Source organism: Chrysochloris asiatica, unplaced genomic scaffold (assembly GCF_000296735.1).
Source record: "Chrysochloris asiatica unplaced genomic scaffold, ChrAsi1.0 scaffold00059, whole genome shotgun sequence".
Lineage (NCBI taxonomy): Eukaryota > Metazoa > Chordata > Mammalia > Afrosoricida > Chrysochloridae > Chrysochloris > Chrysochloris asiatica.
Genome location: NW_006408577.1, coordinates 12,415,933 through 12,437,108, shown reverse-complemented (window position 1 = coordinate 12,437,108; position 21,176 = coordinate 12,415,933). Strand labels below are relative to the sequence as shown.

Below are 21,176 nucleotides of genomic sequence, written 5' to 3'. Positions count from 1 at the left end.
TGGAAGACAGGAAGGAGGAAAAGAGAGAGGAAGGAAAGGATGGAAGACAGGAAGGAGGAAAAGAAAGGAAGGAAAGGATGGAAGACAGGAAGGAGAAAAAGAAAGAGGAAGGAAAGGATGGAAGACAGGAAGGAGGAAAAAAGAGATGAAGGAAAGGATGGAAGACAGGAAGGAGGAAAAGAAAGGAAGGAAAGAATGGAAGACAGGAAGGAGGAAAAGAGAGAGGAAGGAAAGAATGGAAGACAGGAAGAAGGAAAAGAGAGGTAGGAAGGAAAGGAAGGGGAGAGGAAGGGGAAAGGAGAAGAGGAAGGAAAGAGCAGAGAAGAAGAAAAGGAAATAAAGGAAGGAAGTGACAGAGATGGGAAGCGAGGGGAGAGAAGAGGGAGCAAAGAGAAGGAAAGAACAAGAGAATATGAAAGAAAAATGTATGGTCTAGGGGTTTCTGAATCCTTTCTCTTTGCTTCATATCAAGATGAAGAAATTGTGCTCAAAAGCTTTAGAGTTCAGTAATGCAGTTTCAAAGATAAGAAAAATAAGTGCCAAAGAAATTCATTATTTACCTGAATCAGAAAATATGTTTGCAAATCTTTAGGCCTAGAAACTAGATTTGCAGATACTCATTACATGACATACTTTCTCTTGCACATTTACTTCGTGAAGAAAAATAAAATTTATAAAGTTTATTTTCATTTATATCAAATTTCATACTGGCCATTGTCCTTTATTTTGCATATATACTGCAAAATTCTAAGTTTAAGGTTTTAGTAATTCAAGCTATGCTTTTTAAAGTTTAATATTCTCCTTCTTACCTTTCCTTTTTTTTTTTAACTTAGGCTTATTGTGTTATATAAGGAGCTCTGGTAGCGTAGTGGTTACGAATCGGGCTGCGAACCTTAAGGTCAGCGGTTCGAAACTACCAGCCGCTCCGCGGGAGAAAGATGAGGCTTTCTACTCCCGTAAGGATTTACACCCTCGGAAACCCTGTACAGGGTCGCTATGGGTCGGAACTGACTCGCCGGCACTTAACAAACAAACAAAATTGTGTTATATATCCTGCGTGCTCTTCCAACTCTACGTATCTTTCACTAACTATAGAATTCTTAGTTGTGTTCTCAAATAGTTTGAATGTACATTTTGCAAAATGTGGTTACTCATTCTTTTTTTTACTTTGAATTACAAAGTTTACAGCAAATCAATTTTCCATTCAACTGTTTACACACTATTAGTTTCATGACATTGACTGAAGTCCCCACAATGTAACAACACTCTTCCCACAAGCTCCCTGTGTCCCCCATTTTCTTTCAGCCTTCTTTCCTTTCCCTTCCTGCCTTACGAGCTTCCTCCTGGGCCAAAGCCACCCTTTTGAACGGATCATTCTTTCTTACATAATATTCTTTTCTCTCCCTTGGTACTACTTGACTGTTAATATTAGAAGAGTCATTTAGACAAATATATTTCTATTTTTGCTTCAGTGAATTTATTTCAGGGGTATCTACATAGTGTGATCTACTATTAAAACTTACATTAATCAAACAAAATATATTCAAATACCATAAAATTACTGGAAGATGTCTGAGTGCAATAAACAAATAAACAACAATTAAAAACAAAAACAAAAACAAAATGAGCCTTTATCATCATAAAATGATGAGGAAGGACAAAATACTACTTGAAATAAACAGAGAGCCTAGTTAAATATCTAAGGGGATTCAAAAAGTTCGTAGAAAAATGGAATTGAAAGATAAATATGATTTTTCAATGAAATTTTTAAATTTTAAAGAAAATTTTATAGGAGAACTATTGCATTTCAATGTTAACACTAAACAATTTCTATCCACTTATCAGATGAGTTTTAAAAAATGAAATCTGTTACTAATGGACTAGATATTATTAGGCAAGATAATTAATTAATTTGCCATCATGGGCCAATTAGTCTGATAACTTTACAAAGATGATGATCATTAACCAAGTGTCTTTACTCTCTCGTTTTTTTGGGCTTACATTGTTAATTTAAAGAGTTACTAATGGTGTGTCACCTTAGGATAACCACTGGATCTCAAGGTCAGTTTGAACTGCAAGGTCGGTGGTTAAAACTCACCAGCTGCTCCTCAGAAATCCTATACAGGGTTGCTATGACTTGGAACTGACTCAACGGCACACAACAACAACAATAATTATATGGATAAATGTTAATATACAGTGAGCTTTCAACATTTTATTAAATGAGCAATTTTTAAGACACACGAGAGTATCCTACTTAAAGTGAAGGAGATTGAACAAAGCGCTGGGTAGATATTTTAACAAGACTGCGTGGTAATTCCAAAGTTTCCATGACATAATCTCATGTAATTTGCCTTAAAAGCTGTGGTGGCACAATGGTTAAATGCCCACCTGCAAACTAAAGGTCCTTCCTGAGATCCCACCAGTCACTCTGCGAGAGAATAGAACTGGTTATCTGCTACTGTAATGATTATAGTGCCGTTGATTTGGTTCTGACCCATAGTGACCTTATATAGGGTTTCCAGGGAGCAGCTGGTAACTTTGAACTGCTGACCTAGCTGTTCAAATGGCTTAGCCTAGCAAAACCTGTGTGGCAATTTCATAGGGTCACTATGAGTGGGAATTGACAGTACACAACAACACAACAGATTTTCCTATAGCAGTTCCTAGGTAGTACAAACTGTTAGTGTGCTCTGTTGCTAATATTAAGGTTGAAAGATCTAGTCCAGTCTGGCAATAAAGCCTAGAGATTCATTTCTGAAACATCAGTCATTGTAATCCCGGGGGGAACACAGTCCTACTCTGACACACAGGGCTTTGCCATGAGCCAGAACTGGTTTTAATTTTCCTTTAGCCACAGCAAAGTAAGCATTTTGTCATCAAACATGGGGTGTAGCTGTGCTTCCCACTAGTTATCTCTGAAATTGGGAATGTAATGGAGACTTTTAAAATGATACAAAGGGGCTTCATGAGGCTTGTGGGAAAATAAAATGAACAGATTATGGAATTTCTCCAGAAACTTTTTGAAGACTTCTCTTATACCAATATCTGCTCGTATGTGGACATATTATTTTAGATGAAATACATTTAGCTTCTGTCACATTTTTTAAAGTTGTATTAATAAAAATAAAAAATTTACTGTTAAAACTGGATTCATTGCAACAACAGTGTTATATATGTGGAAACTGAGAAAGCTTTTAAATGATTACATTTTGGAAAACGTTGGTGTTTAAAGTTCAGACTGAAACATAATCAGGAAATAGAAAAGTTCATTTGTTTTGACAAATTAAGAATCTGAAAGTAAATACTCTAATACTCTGTGTTGCTGTTAAGTGCCATCGAGTTCCAACTCATAGCGACCCTGTATAATTTTTCCGAGGAGTGGATGGTGGTCTGAACCGCTGACCTTCTCTTTAGCAGTCTCATGCTTATCCTACAGCGCCATAATTATATTTGAGGAAATCATAAAGAAGTATAAATTCTTCATAAAATAGCATAATATAAAGTAAATCATGTTTGAAAACTAGCCATAACTGAGCACAGCAACATGAAGAAACAGAAAGAACTCTGACAATCCCTTAACTTTTTCTTCCCCTGGTATTTTCAATTTTTGAGCTCTCATTTGATGTCAAAAATCAGTATATTAATACTGGAAGTTTTGGAAACTATAAGTGGCAAATAAATGAAAATAATGAACTATAGTTCATTTAAAAAAAAAAAAGAAAGAAAAGTTAGAATACATGTTTAAAAATGAGCAGGAACTTAATGGGGGATGTATGCACAAGGGCGTGTTAGCCAAGCAGTTTTCTTTTAAGTAGAGCACTATCTCCACCTGGTGGTCATTTCTGAATTGCAACAAAATTAAAAATGTGAATGTTGCTTTAAATAAATGTAAATACTCTTGGAATTCTTTGAGTTGTAGCCCCTAATCCCTGACACAACGAAACAAGCCAACCATCAAGAATCCATCAAAATAGAAATAGAGAAAATGTATTTTAATAAATGTTCATATGCAAAATTTTGCAATAAGATTATTTATTAAATACATGTTTATTCTGGAAGATACTTTTGAAAGACAAAATACTTCATGCTATCAACTGAGAAAACACTTTAAATTTATACTGCATACTTTTTAAAAAATAATATTATTTTGTTAACAGAATATACTTCCATTTACAACACATGACACCACACAAGAACCATATGTAAGCCCACAAAAATGTTTGTAAAATTAAACATTGTTTGAAAATATTTTGATTTAAAATGTTTATTTAATTTGATCTGGTTATTATTTAATTGAATACATTTCATTTTGGATTTTGATTCACTGACAAAGAACTATCTAGACATAAAGAAAAACTAATTGTAAATACCATTGTTCTTTCTAAAAAAAGATTGTACTGAAGTTGAACTCATGACACGAATTTGTGACGTTCTGAAAATGTTGAAATTGACTTCTATTATAAATGTGGTCTGTAAACTATAAGTCATTTTATGTCCTCTATAAAAGGAGCTCTGGTAGCGTAGTGGTTATGAATCGGGCTGTGAACCTTAAGGTCAGCGGTTCGAAACTACCAGCCGCTCCGCGGGAGAAAGATGAGGTTTCTACTCCCGTAAAGATTTACACCCTCGGAAACCCTGTACAGGGTCGCTATGGGTCGGAACCGACTCGACGGCACTTAACAACAACAACAACATTTGTGCTTAAAAAAATGACAAATAAAAGCAAGTCTGAATTCTTACTTAACAAGTAATGGAGATAAATGGTAGGTTAGTCTACTTCTCTACCCTCTCCAAAATGGTGATGTCTCATCTTGGAACCTTTTAACATAATTAATTTAAAGATTAGATAAACTATTTTGCCTATTAATCATATGGATAAAAATATTGCCTAGTTTGATTTCTTTACGCAAAACACAAGTCATTCTACTTGATTTTTCCTTAATTTAAGTAGTAGATTCAACCTGATACGCAATTTCAAAGCTAATTCGTATTTTTTAATGTACATGACTTTGGCTCATGTTTGCCAGTTAGAGGCCTATCACTTTCTGTGGAATAATTGAATGATCTCTAAACTAAAAACAGTTTAAATAATTGGATAATATCTAAACTAAAGTCAAGTAGGAAAAGGATTGCTCCCCAAACAAATTATGAGACCACCTATAGAGAAAAATATTTAATTGTATAAATAAAAATAAAGGGATGCATTGGAAGGAGTCATGGTGTGGCACTGCAGGATTAGCATTGGTTTGAACCATGCTGTCAGTGGCTCAGACTCACCGGGCTCTCCTCAGAAACCTTATACAGAGTTGCTATGAGTCAGAACCAACTCCATGGTGCTTAACAGCAAATACTTTTTAAGGTAAAGAATGATGATAATTACATTGAAGGAGCTTTCAGTGAGAGTCCTTGTCCTTTGAGATGGAGTGTAATATGAAAAACATACTGTGTGCCAGCTTATGGATGATTTTCTCAGGAAATTTGTAGATGTGAGTATGTTAGATTTTTAAATAACTTCTCCGCTTTCTGAGACCGAGTAACTAGCCACTGTCACCTGGTGGCTCGTGAACATGGACACATCTTGCACTTGCCCATTGATGTTGTTGTGTGCTGTCAAGTTGGTTCCAACTCATATACACCTTGTATAGGGTTTTCAAGGAGCAGTTGGTAGATTTGGACTGCCAAACTTGCACTTAACTGTCAACTGTTCATCCTACAGCGCGACCAGGGCTCAACTTGCACATTAGGACACTTTTAAGACACGTTTTCACTGCTGAATTCTCTCTTGAAGTCACCGCTACCCAGCACTTTCACTCTGTGGCTATATTAACGATTAGGAATCATTGTGGCACTATTAGTACCTTTTTGAGTTCAAGTAGAGTAAAGCCAAGCAACTGCACTTCGACACTTCACGACATGATTTTTTTGTTCAGCACGAGAAATTACATCTAAGAAAAATACGAATAGTGTACTAAATTCAGGGAAAAAAATGATGTATTGTGTGCCCATATTTATTACTAAAGGTTTTTCCTTGATTTGACTATATTTAGTTAACAGTTGCTTTTCTAACGAGTGAAGCTGTACCTGCCACAGAGCTATTCATGCTTTGACTTTTCATCAGCCTTTTGATGTTTTAGGCCAGATCAATACACTGCATGCTTACTTGGCAGAGTCTCCTTACCTTCAGCTTCCTCACAGCATCTCTCACAACTTCCGTTCCTTTGGGTTGCTCCACTTCTGTACTGCCAAGGAACTGAGAATAGTCATTTGTGAGACGCATTTGACTGCATTATAGACCATTACATCATTGTGGAACTATAATGTTTTCATAATAGAGTAATGATATAAAGTTATATGAATATAATATGTAATTAAACAGAAAAGTCATTAGCTTATATTATTTTTAAATGATATAAAAATTTATCACATGGTCAATTTAATTCATATAGATTTTTATTTTAAAATCATACTTTTCCTCAGTATTTCACTTGTAAACTTTTACCAAAAAGATAATTAAAAATTATTTTATGGGGCCCAAAGGAATAAAGTAGCTCTCAAGTGTTAAAATTTAGTAAGATATTCACAATGAAAATTTATTATTTATAAATTTGTAACTTCAACATGCTTTTTATTTGTTACTATACATAAACCTTCTGGTGTGGAGCTGTGGATTAAAGTGCTGGACTGCAAAGTCAGTTTGAATTGCAAGGTAGGCGGTTCAAGCTCACCAGCTTTTCCTTGGAAACCTTATCCAGGGTCACTATAGATCAGAACTGACTTGACGGCAGGTCACAACAACAATATACTCAAACCTCATAGTATATTTTAAGGAATCAAATATGAAATAGTTTAATATTGGTTTTAATTTCAAATCAACATTTTTTCTTTTTCTTTAATTATGACAGGTAGCATGAAGACTTTTTAAAACAAAAATTTTCTCAATACCCTCTATATGCCACCCATCAAACCTACAGCTAATCTAGATATTAAGATAATTAAAGCATTATCTATAATTTTGTTGAACTTTAAAATATCCCTGAAGGTTGTCACTGAAGTTTGTTACTTCAAACCTGACATATCCTTCCCCTACGATAATTTCAAAATATATATCAATACATAAATAAAATCTAGACCCAGGGGATACATGTTGTTGTTTTTGTTAGATGTCGTTGAGTCAGTACCAACTCATAGACACGTTATACACAACAGAATGAAACACTGCCCAGTCCTATTCCAATCTCACAATCATCACTATGCCAGAGCCCATTGCTGCTGCCATTGTACCAATCCATTTCATTGGGGGTCTCCCTCTTTTTCTCTGACCCTCCACTTTACCAAGCATGATGTCCTTCTCCAGTGACAGGTCCCTCCTGATAATATATCTGAAGCATGAGAGATGAAGTCTAGCAACTCTGGCTTCTAAAGCACATTCACAATATACTTCTTCCAGTACAAATTTGTTTGCTCTCCTGGTAGTTCATGATACTATTAATATTCTCCAATACCATAGCTCAAATGCATGTAATGTTCTAGTCTTCCTTATTTATTGTCTGACTTTCACATGAATATGAGGTTATTTGAAAATACCATGACTTAGGTCAGGCGTACCTTAATCCTCAAACTGGCATCTTTGCTCTTCAACACTTAAAAGGTCCTATGCAGCAGATTTGCCTAATGCAATATGTCATTTGATTTCTTGACTGCTGCTTCCATGAGTGTTGATGGTTGATACCAGAAAAATGAAGTTGTTGACAACTTCAACCTCCATTTATCTTGATGTTATTTATTGGTCCAGTGGTGAGAATTTTTGTTTTCTTTACATTGAGATGCAACCCATACCAAACATTATGGTCTTTGATCTTCATCAGTAAGGATTTTAAGTCTTCTTCACTTTCAGTAAGCAAGGCTGTATCATCTGAATATTGCATGTTGTTAATGAATCTTCCTCCAATTCTGTTGCTACGTTCTTCTTCATATAATCCAGTTTCTCCAATAATTTGTTCAGCATACAGATTGAATATTTATGATGAAAGAAAACAACACAGGCACACACCTTTCCTAATTATAGCGCATTCAAGGTTCCTTTGTTCTGTTCTAACAACTACCTCTTGGTCTATATATATAGATAACCAATGCATATAATGAATTGTTCCAGAATCTGCATTCTCTGCAATGCTGTTCATAGCTTGTCATGATCCACACAATTGAAAGCCTCTGCATAATCAATAAAGTATAGCTAAACACCTTTTTGGTATTTTCTGCTTTCAGCCAAGATCCCCTTGATATCAGTAGTGGTATCTCGGTTTCCAAGTCCTCATCTGAATCTGTCTTGAACCTCTGGCAGTTCCCTGTTAATGTATTATTGAAACCAATTTTGAATTACCTTTTGCAAAATTTTACTTGCATGTAAAATATTAAGGATACTGTCAGATGATTTCTGCACTCTGTTGGATCTCCTCTCTTTGGAATGGGCACAAACAGATCTCTGCCAATCAGTTGCCAATTAGGTAGCTATTTTCCAAATTTCCAGGCATAGATAAGTGAGTCACTCCAGTGCCTCATCAGTTTATTGAAAGATTTCAATTTGTATTCCATCAATTCCTGGAGCCTTCGCCTTTGCCAATGCCTTCAGTGAATCTTGGACTTCTCCCTTAAGTACCATTGGTTCTTGATCATAAGCTACCTCTTGAAATGCTTGAACAGTGACCATTTACCTTTGGTACAGTGACTCTATGTGGGATATATAATCCCTCTCAACTTCAATCTAATATCATGAAATGTTCAAGAACAATTAGAATTAAAATTGTTGTTGTTAAATGCTGTTGAGTCAGCTCCAATCCATAGCAACCCTGTATAAGGTTTCCAAGGAGTGGCTGGTGAGTTTGAACACTGACCTTGTGGTTCAAACTGACATTTGTGTTGAGAATTTATCATCTATATATAATGTTTTATTTTATATATACCGGAGAGTTTAACAACTTAAATGGAAAAGAAAACCAATTGCCAAGATGTGAGAGGTGGTCAAATCCTTTCCTGACACCAATGAATCTGTCACATTTCTCTGTTTTATATCAGTGGTTTTCAACCCTGGTTTGTTTAACAGATTCACATGAGGAACTTTAAATGACTGTGAGTAAGACTTAAAATTCCTGGGGCAGATCCAAGGCATCTGCATATTTTAAAACTCTTCAGGTGATTTTAAAGCTACCTGGCTTGAAAAAGGAGCTCTGGTAGCATAGTGGTTATGAATTGGGCTGCTAATCTCACAGTCAGCAGTTCAAAACTACGAGATCTTCGCGGAGAAAAATGAGGCTTTCTGCTCCCGTAAAGATTTACAGCCTCAGAAACCCTGTGCTGGGTCACTATGAGTCGGAACCAACTCCACGGCACATAACAACAACAACAGACTTGAAAAGCTCTGTTTTAGATCATCCAGGAAGGAGCTCTGTTAGTGTAATGGTTATGAATCGGGCTGCAAACCTCAGGGTCAGCAGTTCAAAACTACCAGTTGTTCCACGGGAGAAAGATGACGCTTTCTGCTCCTGTAAAGATTTGCAGCCTCGGATACCCTGTACAGGGTCACTATGAGTTGGAACCGACTCCACGGCACATAACAACAACAAGGAAAGATAAAGATTTCAAGTAACAGGAGGGTAATCAACAGGAGCTGTTGTTTCATTCTGAGTAAATCCCTGTTCTCAACTTCTCTGAATTTACTATATCATTGAGAGCTTCACTAATGGTAAATGATTCTTTATTGGTAAGTGACTAGTGAACTAGAAGATTCTTTATTGGAAAGTAATTCTTAAACTAGAAACAGAAAGGGTCTCATGTGGCAATAACAGATTGCAATAGTTCCTGGAACATGTTTCAAAAACTATTCATATTTTGGTAGAAATGTTATGAGTCATAAGTATTATATGCAAATACACCCATATGGGAAAATCATGGAAGAACTCCAAGTATATTCTAAATAAATAAACCTCTAAAGAACTTTTTAATATGTTTCATTCACACTGTCTCTAATTAGGCCATCTGAGTAATAAAACACGGGGGAAGCCTTAAATGATGCAAACTAAACTATAATCTTAATATGGAACTTTTTGCTTAACACACTTGTTTTTTAAATAATGTTAGATGACTATATGCAAATGATTATAAAACTGAAATGAAGCTTATTCCTGTAACAGTCCATGTATTTTTAAGTTATAAAAGGTGTCAAAATACTTCACTCAGATTACATAACTCTTATTTATGTGTAATCCACAGAATTACATGAAATGTTTACAAAACTCTTAGATATGATGCACCAAACTAGAATAAGCTCTAGGCTCACAATACAAAGATGCAGGGAAAGCCACCTTTCTTTTGACTGTTTTGAAAAATAAGGATAATATTGTTCTTCTATCCTAAAGTTAAAAAAAAAAAAAAAAATGGAGTCCTGATGTAGTGCTATGGCATAGAGCACTATACCACAAAGGTCAGTTTGAACCACACAGCAGTTCAAACTCACCAGCCACTCCTTGGAAAACCTATACAAGATTGCTATGAGTTGGAACCTATTAGATGGCACTTAATAACAATCCTAAAATTGTTCTGAAGATCTGTCATGAAATGGGAAACAATAAAATCTTTAAACTGAGAAATCTTTGATGACTACCATTATACCTTATTTAATGGTTAGGGGTGGAACTAGGGTTTACTGAGTCCTGTTGGTGACCTGTTCAGATCTTTTTGATCTGTTTCTATATGCTTTTCTGATAAGGGTTTACACTTGAGACATTCAGGTAATTCTCTTTGAGCTGGCTGGCTGTGCACCATTGAGTCAGTTCTGATTCATGGCTACCTGTATAGGGTTTCCAAGGCTGTAAATCTGTACTGGAGCAGAAAGCCACAGCTTTCTCCCATGTAGCACCTGCTGGACTCAAGAACTGTAGACAATGTAGTCAGCAGCCCAATATATAACCCACTATGCTTTTCTACCAGGGCTTTCTCTTTAGGTAATGGAGTCATTTTGTCAGTATCATGGACTAGAAGCTCCTAGGAGTTTTTGCCTCCCCCTACTTTACACATTTACAAATGACTGACATGGTGTGGAAGTACCCATATCCACCTCCTTTGCCTGCAGGTGGAGTAAACTCAAAAATGTACAAAAATGTATCCTGTTGCCAATCTTTGAAGGTATGCTTTGAGGATGCAGAGCTTCCATAGGGATGAGGTTGAGAGAAAGGCTTCATCTGATACTATACTCTTCCTTGATTGCTTACCGTGCCTAAAATGTTTCTAATCCCTCAATTTTTCCTGATAAGACTTCCTGAAAAACTCACTTGCACTCAAATCATTGCCTTAGGGTCTAATTCTGGGAGAACCTGACCTAAACTCTAGGTAGATATGCAAATACTTGCATTTCAGGAGTATCTCATCTGTATAAAACCCCATATATCACAAGGTCAGCAGTTTAAACCCACCAGCTACTCCTCAGAAATCCTATACAGGGTCTCTATAAATATGAACTGACTTGATGGCACTTACGTAAACAACAACATATATGAAGTACTCTGTCATAGTGTTATCAGAAGTCTTGTACAAAGTATATGGGCTAGTGATAAGACTTTTGTTTCTATCTTTCTCCACTCAGTACCTGAGGTTATAAGAAAAGGTAGAATTGCATCATACCTTTACCAATGAATTAATCCATCCCAGCTTATAGAAGAGAGTTAGTTATTAACTAGCTGAAGAGGCTAGAAGGGGAGCTCTGGACTGCAAATGATTGAGCAGTGAAGTAAGATACTTTATCAGAACAAACAATAAAACAATGAAAAGTCCACATGCTGAATTGAAGGTTCTCTAGCTACTTCCCTACCCTGACTCCTACAAGACTGATTGCCCCAAAATTTATGTGCCCTGACCCAGTTCTCAGTAAGAATAGAAGTGAAATAAGAAAGAGGAATAAATGGAATCCAGGAAATACAGGAGAGAAACAGAATTACCTGCATAACCATGAATGATCCAAAATAACAACTGTGAAATAAGCCAGGAGAAAAACAGTGGGGATGGGAACAGGGGAAGACAAAATTAGATTGATCAATAGATATATAGGTAGGTAGGTAAATAGATAGATAGAGATATGATGATGATGGTAATAATAAGAGTATTGAAAAGGATGCTGAAGAGATTTCACAGAAAAAAAAAAAGAAGCCAAAAGGTTATTTGCATTATTTGACCTTATTAAGGTCATAGCTTTAGAACTTGGTCAAAGATCATGAGATAATTCCTTATAGTATTTGGAAAACAAAAGAGGTGAAAAATTGAAGTAATTATTTAATTTAAGAAAAAATTAGTTCATGCTAGAAAGGAAATGCCATCATAGTAAATCAACTAGCTTAGCAATGAACAATGTATACAATGTCATAACACCACAAACTCATTGTAGAATTACCAAATGTTTTAAATAATATTGTGGTGGCTTTATGAAGGTGGTTGTTGGTGGTGGTCAATGCTGTTGAGTCGGTTCTGACTAATAGCGACCCTCTATAGGGTTTCTGAGGCTGTAAATCTTTGCAGGAGCAGAAAGCCTCATCTTTCTCCCATGTAGTAACTTGTAGGCTTGAACTGCCAACCTTGTGGTTCATAGTCCAGTGCTTAGTGTATGTATCCACCACAGTCCCATAGAAGAGACATAAATGTCCCCAGGGGTACATAGACAGTGAGTGAGGGTGGGTGGTGGTGAGTGAAGGGAAACTGTGGTGCTAAGAAAGTTAAAAGTTATATCTAAATCTTAAAGGATGGTCTTGATAGCTACTATACACATATAGAAAGTCAAGAGTCAACATTATAACAGATTATCCAGAACCATAGAGAAAACAACAAAAGAAGCAGAAGAGTTGAGTGTAATTGCTTCAGTGAGTGAGATTTGGGAGAACAGGTACAGAAGATTTTGCTTTTTTCCTTAAAATTGTGGGGGAAAGATTTGTGTAGATTGATAAACACAAATTACTTTGATAAAGTAAAATCAAGTCTAAGTAATAACAACTGATTATTGAATATATTCATTAATTATTTCAAATATAGCTGAGTGCTTAGTATCAATTTACATTTTCTAAGTGCTGAATATACAACAAAGAAAACAAGTCTTTATTTTCAAGAAATTTCCAGTCTAGTGAGTATATATATGTTTGTGTGTGTGTGTCTATGTTCATGGTTATCACTCAGATACATGTGAAATATCATAAGAGACATAGGTAAATTTAATATTTTTAAAAATCACAGAAACTATACCTCAGTGAATCAATATGGATCTTCCATTCATAGTCTTTATAACAATTCCTATCAAACAACGTTTTTTCCTGAAAGGTCTGGTTAAGTGAAGGAAGGAGCCGATGCTGATAGGATTCTATGATTCAGTTGTGAGTGGTTAACAGGGTTAACTGTGAATGTAAAAGCTTGGAACGCTAATGTATATAAAATGAACAATTAAAGAAGCAGGAAGCTGGACTCTCACTACCATGAAAGAAGTAAAGCCAGGGGCAGAGTGTGTCCTTTGGACCTCAAGATCCTAACACATTGAACCTCCTTGACCCAGACAGCAGAGAAGAAGCAGAGGAACAGCAGAGAAGCAGCAACAGCATTAGCGAGAGCCAGAGCAGGAGACAGAGCGGTGGACTTCCCAGACCAAGGAGCAAGTAAAGCTGAGTGATTTTAGACAGCAAACTTCTTTACAGCCTACGGTTCCTCTAGGCACTTAAATGGGGGAACTAGAGCAGAGTGTCTCCAGGCTGAGGTTTATGGTGAAGTGGGATGCCCTGGAGTGAGCATTTACCAGCAGCCATAACAGAGCTTTGTAATATTGCATAGACCAGGCTAAGGGGACCAAGGTCAGAGAGATGCCTGCCTGTGAGCGTGGCAGAGGAGAGGCTGTCGTGCCTTGAAGAACTGTGCCCTGAATATTTATGTCACTGAGTTGTAAGGTGTTAAATTCCCTAATGCTACAAACATCCATTAATAATTAGAAGATGAAATGCATAAAGTATGAATGTAGGTACACTGGAAGTTGTCAAGAATGTAGGTAAATTGAAAGTCATCAAAAATGAAATGGAATGCATTACTATAGATACATAAGCATTAGTGATTTGCAATAGATTGATATTGGCCATTTTCAATCTGATATGGTTTACTGTGGAGTCCTGGTGTGGTGCTGTACGATAAGGAGTGGACTGTAAGGTCAGTTTGAACTATAAGGTCAGTTGTTCAAACTCACCAGCCACTCCTTGGAAACCATATACAGAGTCATATGAGTTGGAGCCAACTCAATGACACTAAACAACAACATGGTTTACAACAACTAAAACAACATGATTTACTATGCCAGGAGTGATATAATTAAGAGGAATGGCATCACATTCATCATGAAAAGAACATTTCAGGATCTGTCTTGAAGTACAATGCTGCATGTCATAGGATAATATCTGTATGCTTATAAGGAAAATGTGTTAACACCACGATTATTCAAATTTACATACCAACCACTAAACAAGTGATAAAAAAATTGAAGAATTCTATCAGCTCCTTCAGTCTGAAGTTGATCAATATGTAATCAAGTTCTATTGATGGAATGGAAGTGTTCAAACAAAGAGGAAGGATGGGTAGTTATAAAACATAGTCTTTGTGAGAGAAATTATATTGGAGATCAAATGATAGAATTTTGAAAAGTCCAAGGACTTACTCATTGCAAATGCCTTTTTAAAGCAGCATAAATGACAACTATACACATGGAACTTACCAGATGGAATACACAGTAATCAAATTGTCTACATCCGTGAGATGAGATGGTAGAGAAACTCAATATCATCAGTCAAAACAAGACCAGCAAATACTATGGAACAGATTATCAATTACTCATATGCAAGTTCAGGTTGAAGCGGAAGAAAATTAAAACAAGTCCACGAAAGTCAAAATATGCCCTTGAACATGTTCCACCTGAATTTAGAGACCATCTCAAGAACAGATTTGGTGCAATAAACACTAAGGATTAAAGACCAGAGAGTTGTGGGTAACATCAAGAACATCATACAGGGAGAAAGCAAATGGTCATTAAAAAGACAAGAAAGGAAGAAAAGACAAAAATGGATATAAGAAAGACTCTGAATTTCCAGAATAGAGATGAGAATGTGAATGAAAGAAATGAGGAAGTAAAATAGCTGAACAGAAAATTTCAAAAGGCAGCTCTAGAAGACAAAGTCAAGTACTATAATGAAATGTGCAAAGACCTGGAGATAGAACACCAAAAGGAAAGAACACAGCATTTCCCAAGCTGAAAGAACTAAGAAAAAATTCAAACCTTGACTTTGAATATTGTAGGATTCTCTGGGCAAAATATTGAGTGATGCAGAAAGCATCCAAAGAAGATGAAAGGTATATACAAAGTCACTGTGCAAAAAAGCAATGATTAATGGTCAACCATTTCAAGACGTAGAATTTGATCAAGAATCAATGGTCCCAAAGGAAGAAATTAAAGCTGCACAGAAGGCATTAGTTAGAAACAAGACCCAAGGAATTGACGGAATACAAATTGAAATCTTTAAACAAACTGATGCAGTACTGGAGGTGCTCACTCATCTGCACCAAGACATTTGGAAGACAGTTGGCTGACCAATTGGAAGAGACTAATCCTTGTACCCACTCCAAAGAGACACGAACCAATGGAATGCAGAAATCACCAAAACATATCATTAATACCACATGCAAGTAAACTTTGGCTGAAGATAATTCAAAAACAGCAGCAACAGTTCACGGACAAGGAACTGCCAGATATTCAAGCCAGATTCAGAAGAGGATGGGGAACTAGGTATATCATTTCTGACATAAGATAGATTTGGGCTAAAAGCAGAGACTATCAAAAAGATATTTACTTGTTCTTTATTAGACTGTGCAAAGGCTTTCAGTTGTGTGGAAGCAAACTCTGGATAACATTACAAAGAATGAGTATTCTAGAACACTTAGTTGCTCTCATGAGAAACTTATACATAGACCAAGAGATAGTCATTCCAACCATATCAGATGATTCTGAATGGTTTAAAACCAGGAAAGGTGTGTGCCAATTTGTATGCTAAGCAAATCACACGAGAATCTGGATTATATGAAGAAGAACGTGCTATTAGAATTGGAGGAAGACTCATTAACAACATACAATATACATATGGTACAACCTGGCTTGCTGGAAGCAAAAAGGACTTAAAATACTTACTGGCAAAGATCAAAAACTTCAGCCTTCAGTATGGATTGAAACAATAAACAACATCATTACAAATGCAGAGAATACTGAAGATGCCAAAGACTTCAATGTGCTTTGATCCAAAATCAACACTCATGGAAGCAGCAGTCAAGAAATGAAATGATGTATTGCATTAGGCAAATCTGTTGTGCAAGATCTCTTTAAAGTGTTCAAGAGCAAAGATATCAACTTAAATACTACAGTGCACCTTAACCAAGTCATGATATTGTCAATAGCCTCATATGCATGTGAAAGTTGGCCAGTGAGTAAGAAAGACTAGAGAAGAATTGATATATTAAAGCTATGGTGCTGGAAAAAAAAAAAAAAAAAATTAAAAGTACCATGGACTGCTAAGAGAACAAACAAATCAGTGTTGGAAGAAACACAATCCAAGTGCTCCTTAGAAATGAGGGTGGCGAGACTTCATCTCTAATACTTCAGACATGTTAGCAGGAGGGACCAGTCCCTAGAAAAGGATATATCATACTTGGCAAAGTGGAGAGTCAGTGAATAAAAGGAAGTCCCCCAATGAGAGGCATTGGCACACTGGCAGAGGCAATGGGCTCAAGCGTAACAACTGTGAGAGTGTAGCAGGACCAGGTAGTGTTCATTCTGTTGTGCACATGGTCACTATAAGTTGGAGATAACTCGATGAAATCTAATACAACAACTTCCCTATAAAATCCCATAACTATAAGGACGGTGTCTGAATTCATACCGCCATTGCAATGAACTATCAAATCAGCTGAGTAGAATGCTAAAGGAGGGATAATTGGTGATATTGGGTCTTTTTTTTTTTTTTTTCCCCACATTTGGTAATATTTAAGATAGGTTTATCAGGAAAGATTTCTCGAAAAGTGTTGTTTTAATAGAGATTTGACTATAAGGGAGAAATGAAACATGCACTCAAACAAATTGTGTTTAAAATCCTCTGACATTAGCTAGCATCCAGACCAAATACTTGACTATTACAAAGGTGGAACTTTGAGAAGAATTCTGGAAAAAAACATGTGGATTAAGGAGACTGTAATATTTAGGTCTTGATGAAAGGTTCCAGAGATTGGAAAATGTCCTCAAATGACTCCCAGACTGTTGCCAGGGAGATTTGGAGAATTATATTACAAAGAGGATAGAGATGAGTGTTCAGGGAAGTGACAAAGGGAATCAAGAAAGTTAGATAACAGTATTTTTTAGAATAGAAAGATGTATAAAATTAAATTACTATTTCTGGATATGCAAAATGGTTCAGCCATCCTGGATAATAGTTTTGATAGTTTCTTTTAAATTTAAACGTAGACTGAACATAAGATACAGCAATCTCGTTCTTGGATATTTATCCCAGAGAAATGAAAACTTACACTCATGCAAAAACCTGGGCATGAATGTTCATAGAAACTTTATTTGTAAAACTCAAAAATTTGATGCAGCCCAAATGTCCTTCAATAGGTAAAAGATCAAACAGTGTTACATCAATACCAAGTATGGAATACTACTTAGCAATACAAAGGTAATGAATTATTCACACATACAAATTTTGGAAAGATCATTCACACATACAAAATTTGGAAAGATCAAAAGGGTATTATATTGAGTGGAAAAATAAAAAAGAAAGGTAATTTCATAATATTTCTTTTAATTAAACATGTACCTAAGATAAAACTAAAGGAATATGGTTCACCCATTGATGAAATAGATTTTCTGTTCCCTCAAAGATGTCCAGCACCCGAAACCTGTATTACACAGGGTTATTATGAGTTGAAACTGACTCTACAGCACCTATTAACAACTCATCTGAATTATTTTCTGCTTTTAAGTTTTTTGTGTTTTTTTTGAAACCATATATTTTCAGTTATGAAAAACATGTTGAATAAAGTGAAAGGTCACACCAGACAAGGATGCCCTTTATTACCAATCCTAATCAATATTGTTTTGGAAGTCTTAGCCAGAGTTATAACTCATGATAGGGAAATTAAAGGCATCTAAATTGGCAAAGAAAAGTAAAATTGTGTCTATTTGCAGATGATTTGATCCTATACATAGAAAACACCCCAAGACTCAGCAAAAAACAAAACAAAACAAAACTACTGGAACTTATTGGAAGATTCAGCAAAGTGGCAGGGTACAAGATGAACATACAAAAATCAGTTGGATTCCTCTATATTAATAATGACAACACTGAAAAGGAAATTAGGAAATCAATATCATTTACAATAGCCACCCAAAGGTTAAAATATTTAGGAATAAATATAACCAGAGAAACAAAGGACCTATACAAAGTAAACTGCAAAACACTACTACAAGAAACCGAAAGAGTCTTACAAAAATGGAAGAATATACCATGCTCCTGGATAGGAAGACTTAACATTGTGAAAATATCAATACTGCCCAAAGCAATTTACACATATAATGCAATCCCTATCCAGATTCCAACGACATTCTTTAGAGACATGAAAAAACAATTACAAACTTTATATGGAAGGGAAAGAGACCCAGGATAAGCAAAGCACTGCTTAAGAAGAGGAACAAAGTTGGAGGTCTCTCAATCCTGATTTCAAAACTTACTACACTGCTACAGTGGTCAAAACAGCCTGGTACTAGTACATTGAAAGATACCTAGATCAATCGAACAGAATTGAGAATCCAGAAATTAACCCATCCACATACAGTCAAGTAATTTTTGAAAACGGGCCAAAATACATTGAGTGGGGAACATATAGTCTTTTCAAAAGATGGTGCTGGTAGAACTGGAAATCAATTTTTAAAAGATTGAAACAAGACCTTTACCTCATACCATATATAAAAACCAACCCAGAATGGATTAAAGACCTAAATGTGAATCCCAGAATTATACGGGTCATCAATGAAAAAAATAGGGACAAATTTAAGGGCTCTAATCCAGGGCACACACAGACTATCAAACATTGCAAAAATTACACAAACAAAAGAAGACAAAATAGATGACTTGGACATTCTAAAAATTAGAAACTTATGTGCATCAAAGGATTTCACCAAAAGAGTATAAAGGGAGCCCACAGAATGGGAAAAAATCTTTTGCAATTACTTATCAGACAAGGGACTAATTTCTAAAAAAATATAGGAAACTACCACACCTCTACAAGAAAAAGACAAGTAAGCCAAATAAAAAATGGGTACAGGACATGAACAGACACTTCACCAAGAAAGACATTAGGGCAGCCAACAAACATAAGAAGAAACATTCATGATCATTAGACATTAGAGAAGCGAATCGAAACAACAATGAGATATTATCTCACATCAGCAATAAGAGCGAAGTTCAAAAATGCAGAGGACAATAAATGCTGGAGAGGGTGTGGAGAGACTGGGGACCCTCCTACATTGCTGATGGGAGTGAAAAATGGTTCCACATCTCTGAAAATCAATATGGTGCTTCCTCAGAAAGTTGGAAATAGAAATACTATATGATCCAACTATTCCTCTACTTGGTATATATCCACAAGAATACAAGCCATAACAAGAGTAGATATATGCACTCCAATGTTCATAGCAGCACTATTCACAATAGCAAAAAGATGGAGACAGCCTAAGTGTCCATCAATGGAAGAATGAATAAACAAACTTTGGAACATACACACAATGGAATACTATGTTATCTTGAAGAATAACAAGGAAATTGTAAGTCACCATATAACATGGATGAATCTTGAGGACATTGTATTTAGAGACATTAGTCACAAAAGGCCAAATATTGCATAAGACCGTTATTGTAAAAGCATAAGAAAAGATACCCAAACTAAAAGAGGAATAAAAATTCTTTGTTGGTTACTGGTGGGGTGGGGTAGGGGGGTTTGTGGGGAGGTTGAGGGAGGCACAGGGTAGGGGGCAGACACATCATAGTTCAGTTGTTGGGATGGACAATACACAAGAAAAGGGAGGGGTGGAACAACAAGGTAGATAGGGGAACACTGAGACAGGTTTCCATGAGCTAAATGGGACATAGGTAAATAATGATGCATGATCAACCTTGGAACAACAGTGCTTGGTGATACAAAGATTGACGCATAGCCAGAAGAGGGGAAATAAGACTAAGATGTTTGACTGGCTTATGAATATTGGCTTCACTTGCCTACTATTCTAAAATAGACACTTGAGTGGGACAGAAAGGAATGTCGGGAAACTTGATTATAGAAAACGTGTAAGCCCATCTTCAGCCTATAACTGATTGGAATACCTAAAAGGCGTTCTAGAACTTGCCCAGTGAAATAGACCTCTTGCAGAGCCTTTGCAGTGTATAGGACCTTAGGTCGAATCCTGAGCCCCATCCAGAACCTTCTGAAGTGGAACATTCCCACCAGAAAGGACAAGCAGACCATCCTGGAACAGCTACAGTAACAGAAGATATATTTTCCAAGAAAGATCATCAGGAAAAATCCAAAACAAAAATGGCAGTATGATTGGCTACTACAAGAATAAGTAAGTTGTTTTCCAGGAAGCCATCAAGGCAAGCAATCAAGTCCCTTCAGGACAAACCCCCATCTAAGACTGAAAATCAAAAGGAACACACGAGCAGGCATGCAAGCTTGCTGGTGACCACACTGACCTACTTGCGAGTGAAAGAGAGGGAAAGGCAGCAATGAAGAAATGGCTGAATTCAACCACGTTCCAAAGACTCCCTTTACTTGGAGAAGAGGAAGGGCTGGTTGGTCCAAAGTGTGGTGAGACCTGGATACACCACTCCCAAGTATATAGCCTCAGAGGGTTAGAGTAGAGAGTGAGGCATCTAGCTGATGTGAAGTGAGGGAGATGCACAGGAACACCCAACCTGCAGATAGTACCCATTTGACCTAGGCTCGATGGCTTGATAATCAGAACTCAACTAGAGGGAGATAAAAACAAAAAACAACAACAACAATTTTTTTTTTTTTTT

The 21,176-nt window shown here is 36.3% G+C and overlaps 1 protein-coding gene across 3 annotated transcripts in view; it reads right to left on the bottom strand.

Annotated features, from left to right (window-relative positions):
• The window catches only part of GULP1 (GULP, engulfment adaptor PTB domain containing 1), a 191,984-nt gene that overhangs the window by 104,390 nt on the left and 66,418 nt on the right, over positions 1-21,176 (bottom strand). For 2 of the 3 annotated variants that reach the window (XM_006864032.1, XM_006864033.1), the window contains exon 3: positions 6,182-6,253. The exons of the other annotated variant lie outside the window; for it this stretch is intronic. In XM_006864032.1, the coding sequence (XP_006864094.1) occupies positions 6,182-6,253 (72 nt within the window). The remainder of the gene's footprint in view (positions 1-6,181; positions 6,254-21,176) is intronic. 3 annotated transcript variants of the gene reach the window in all.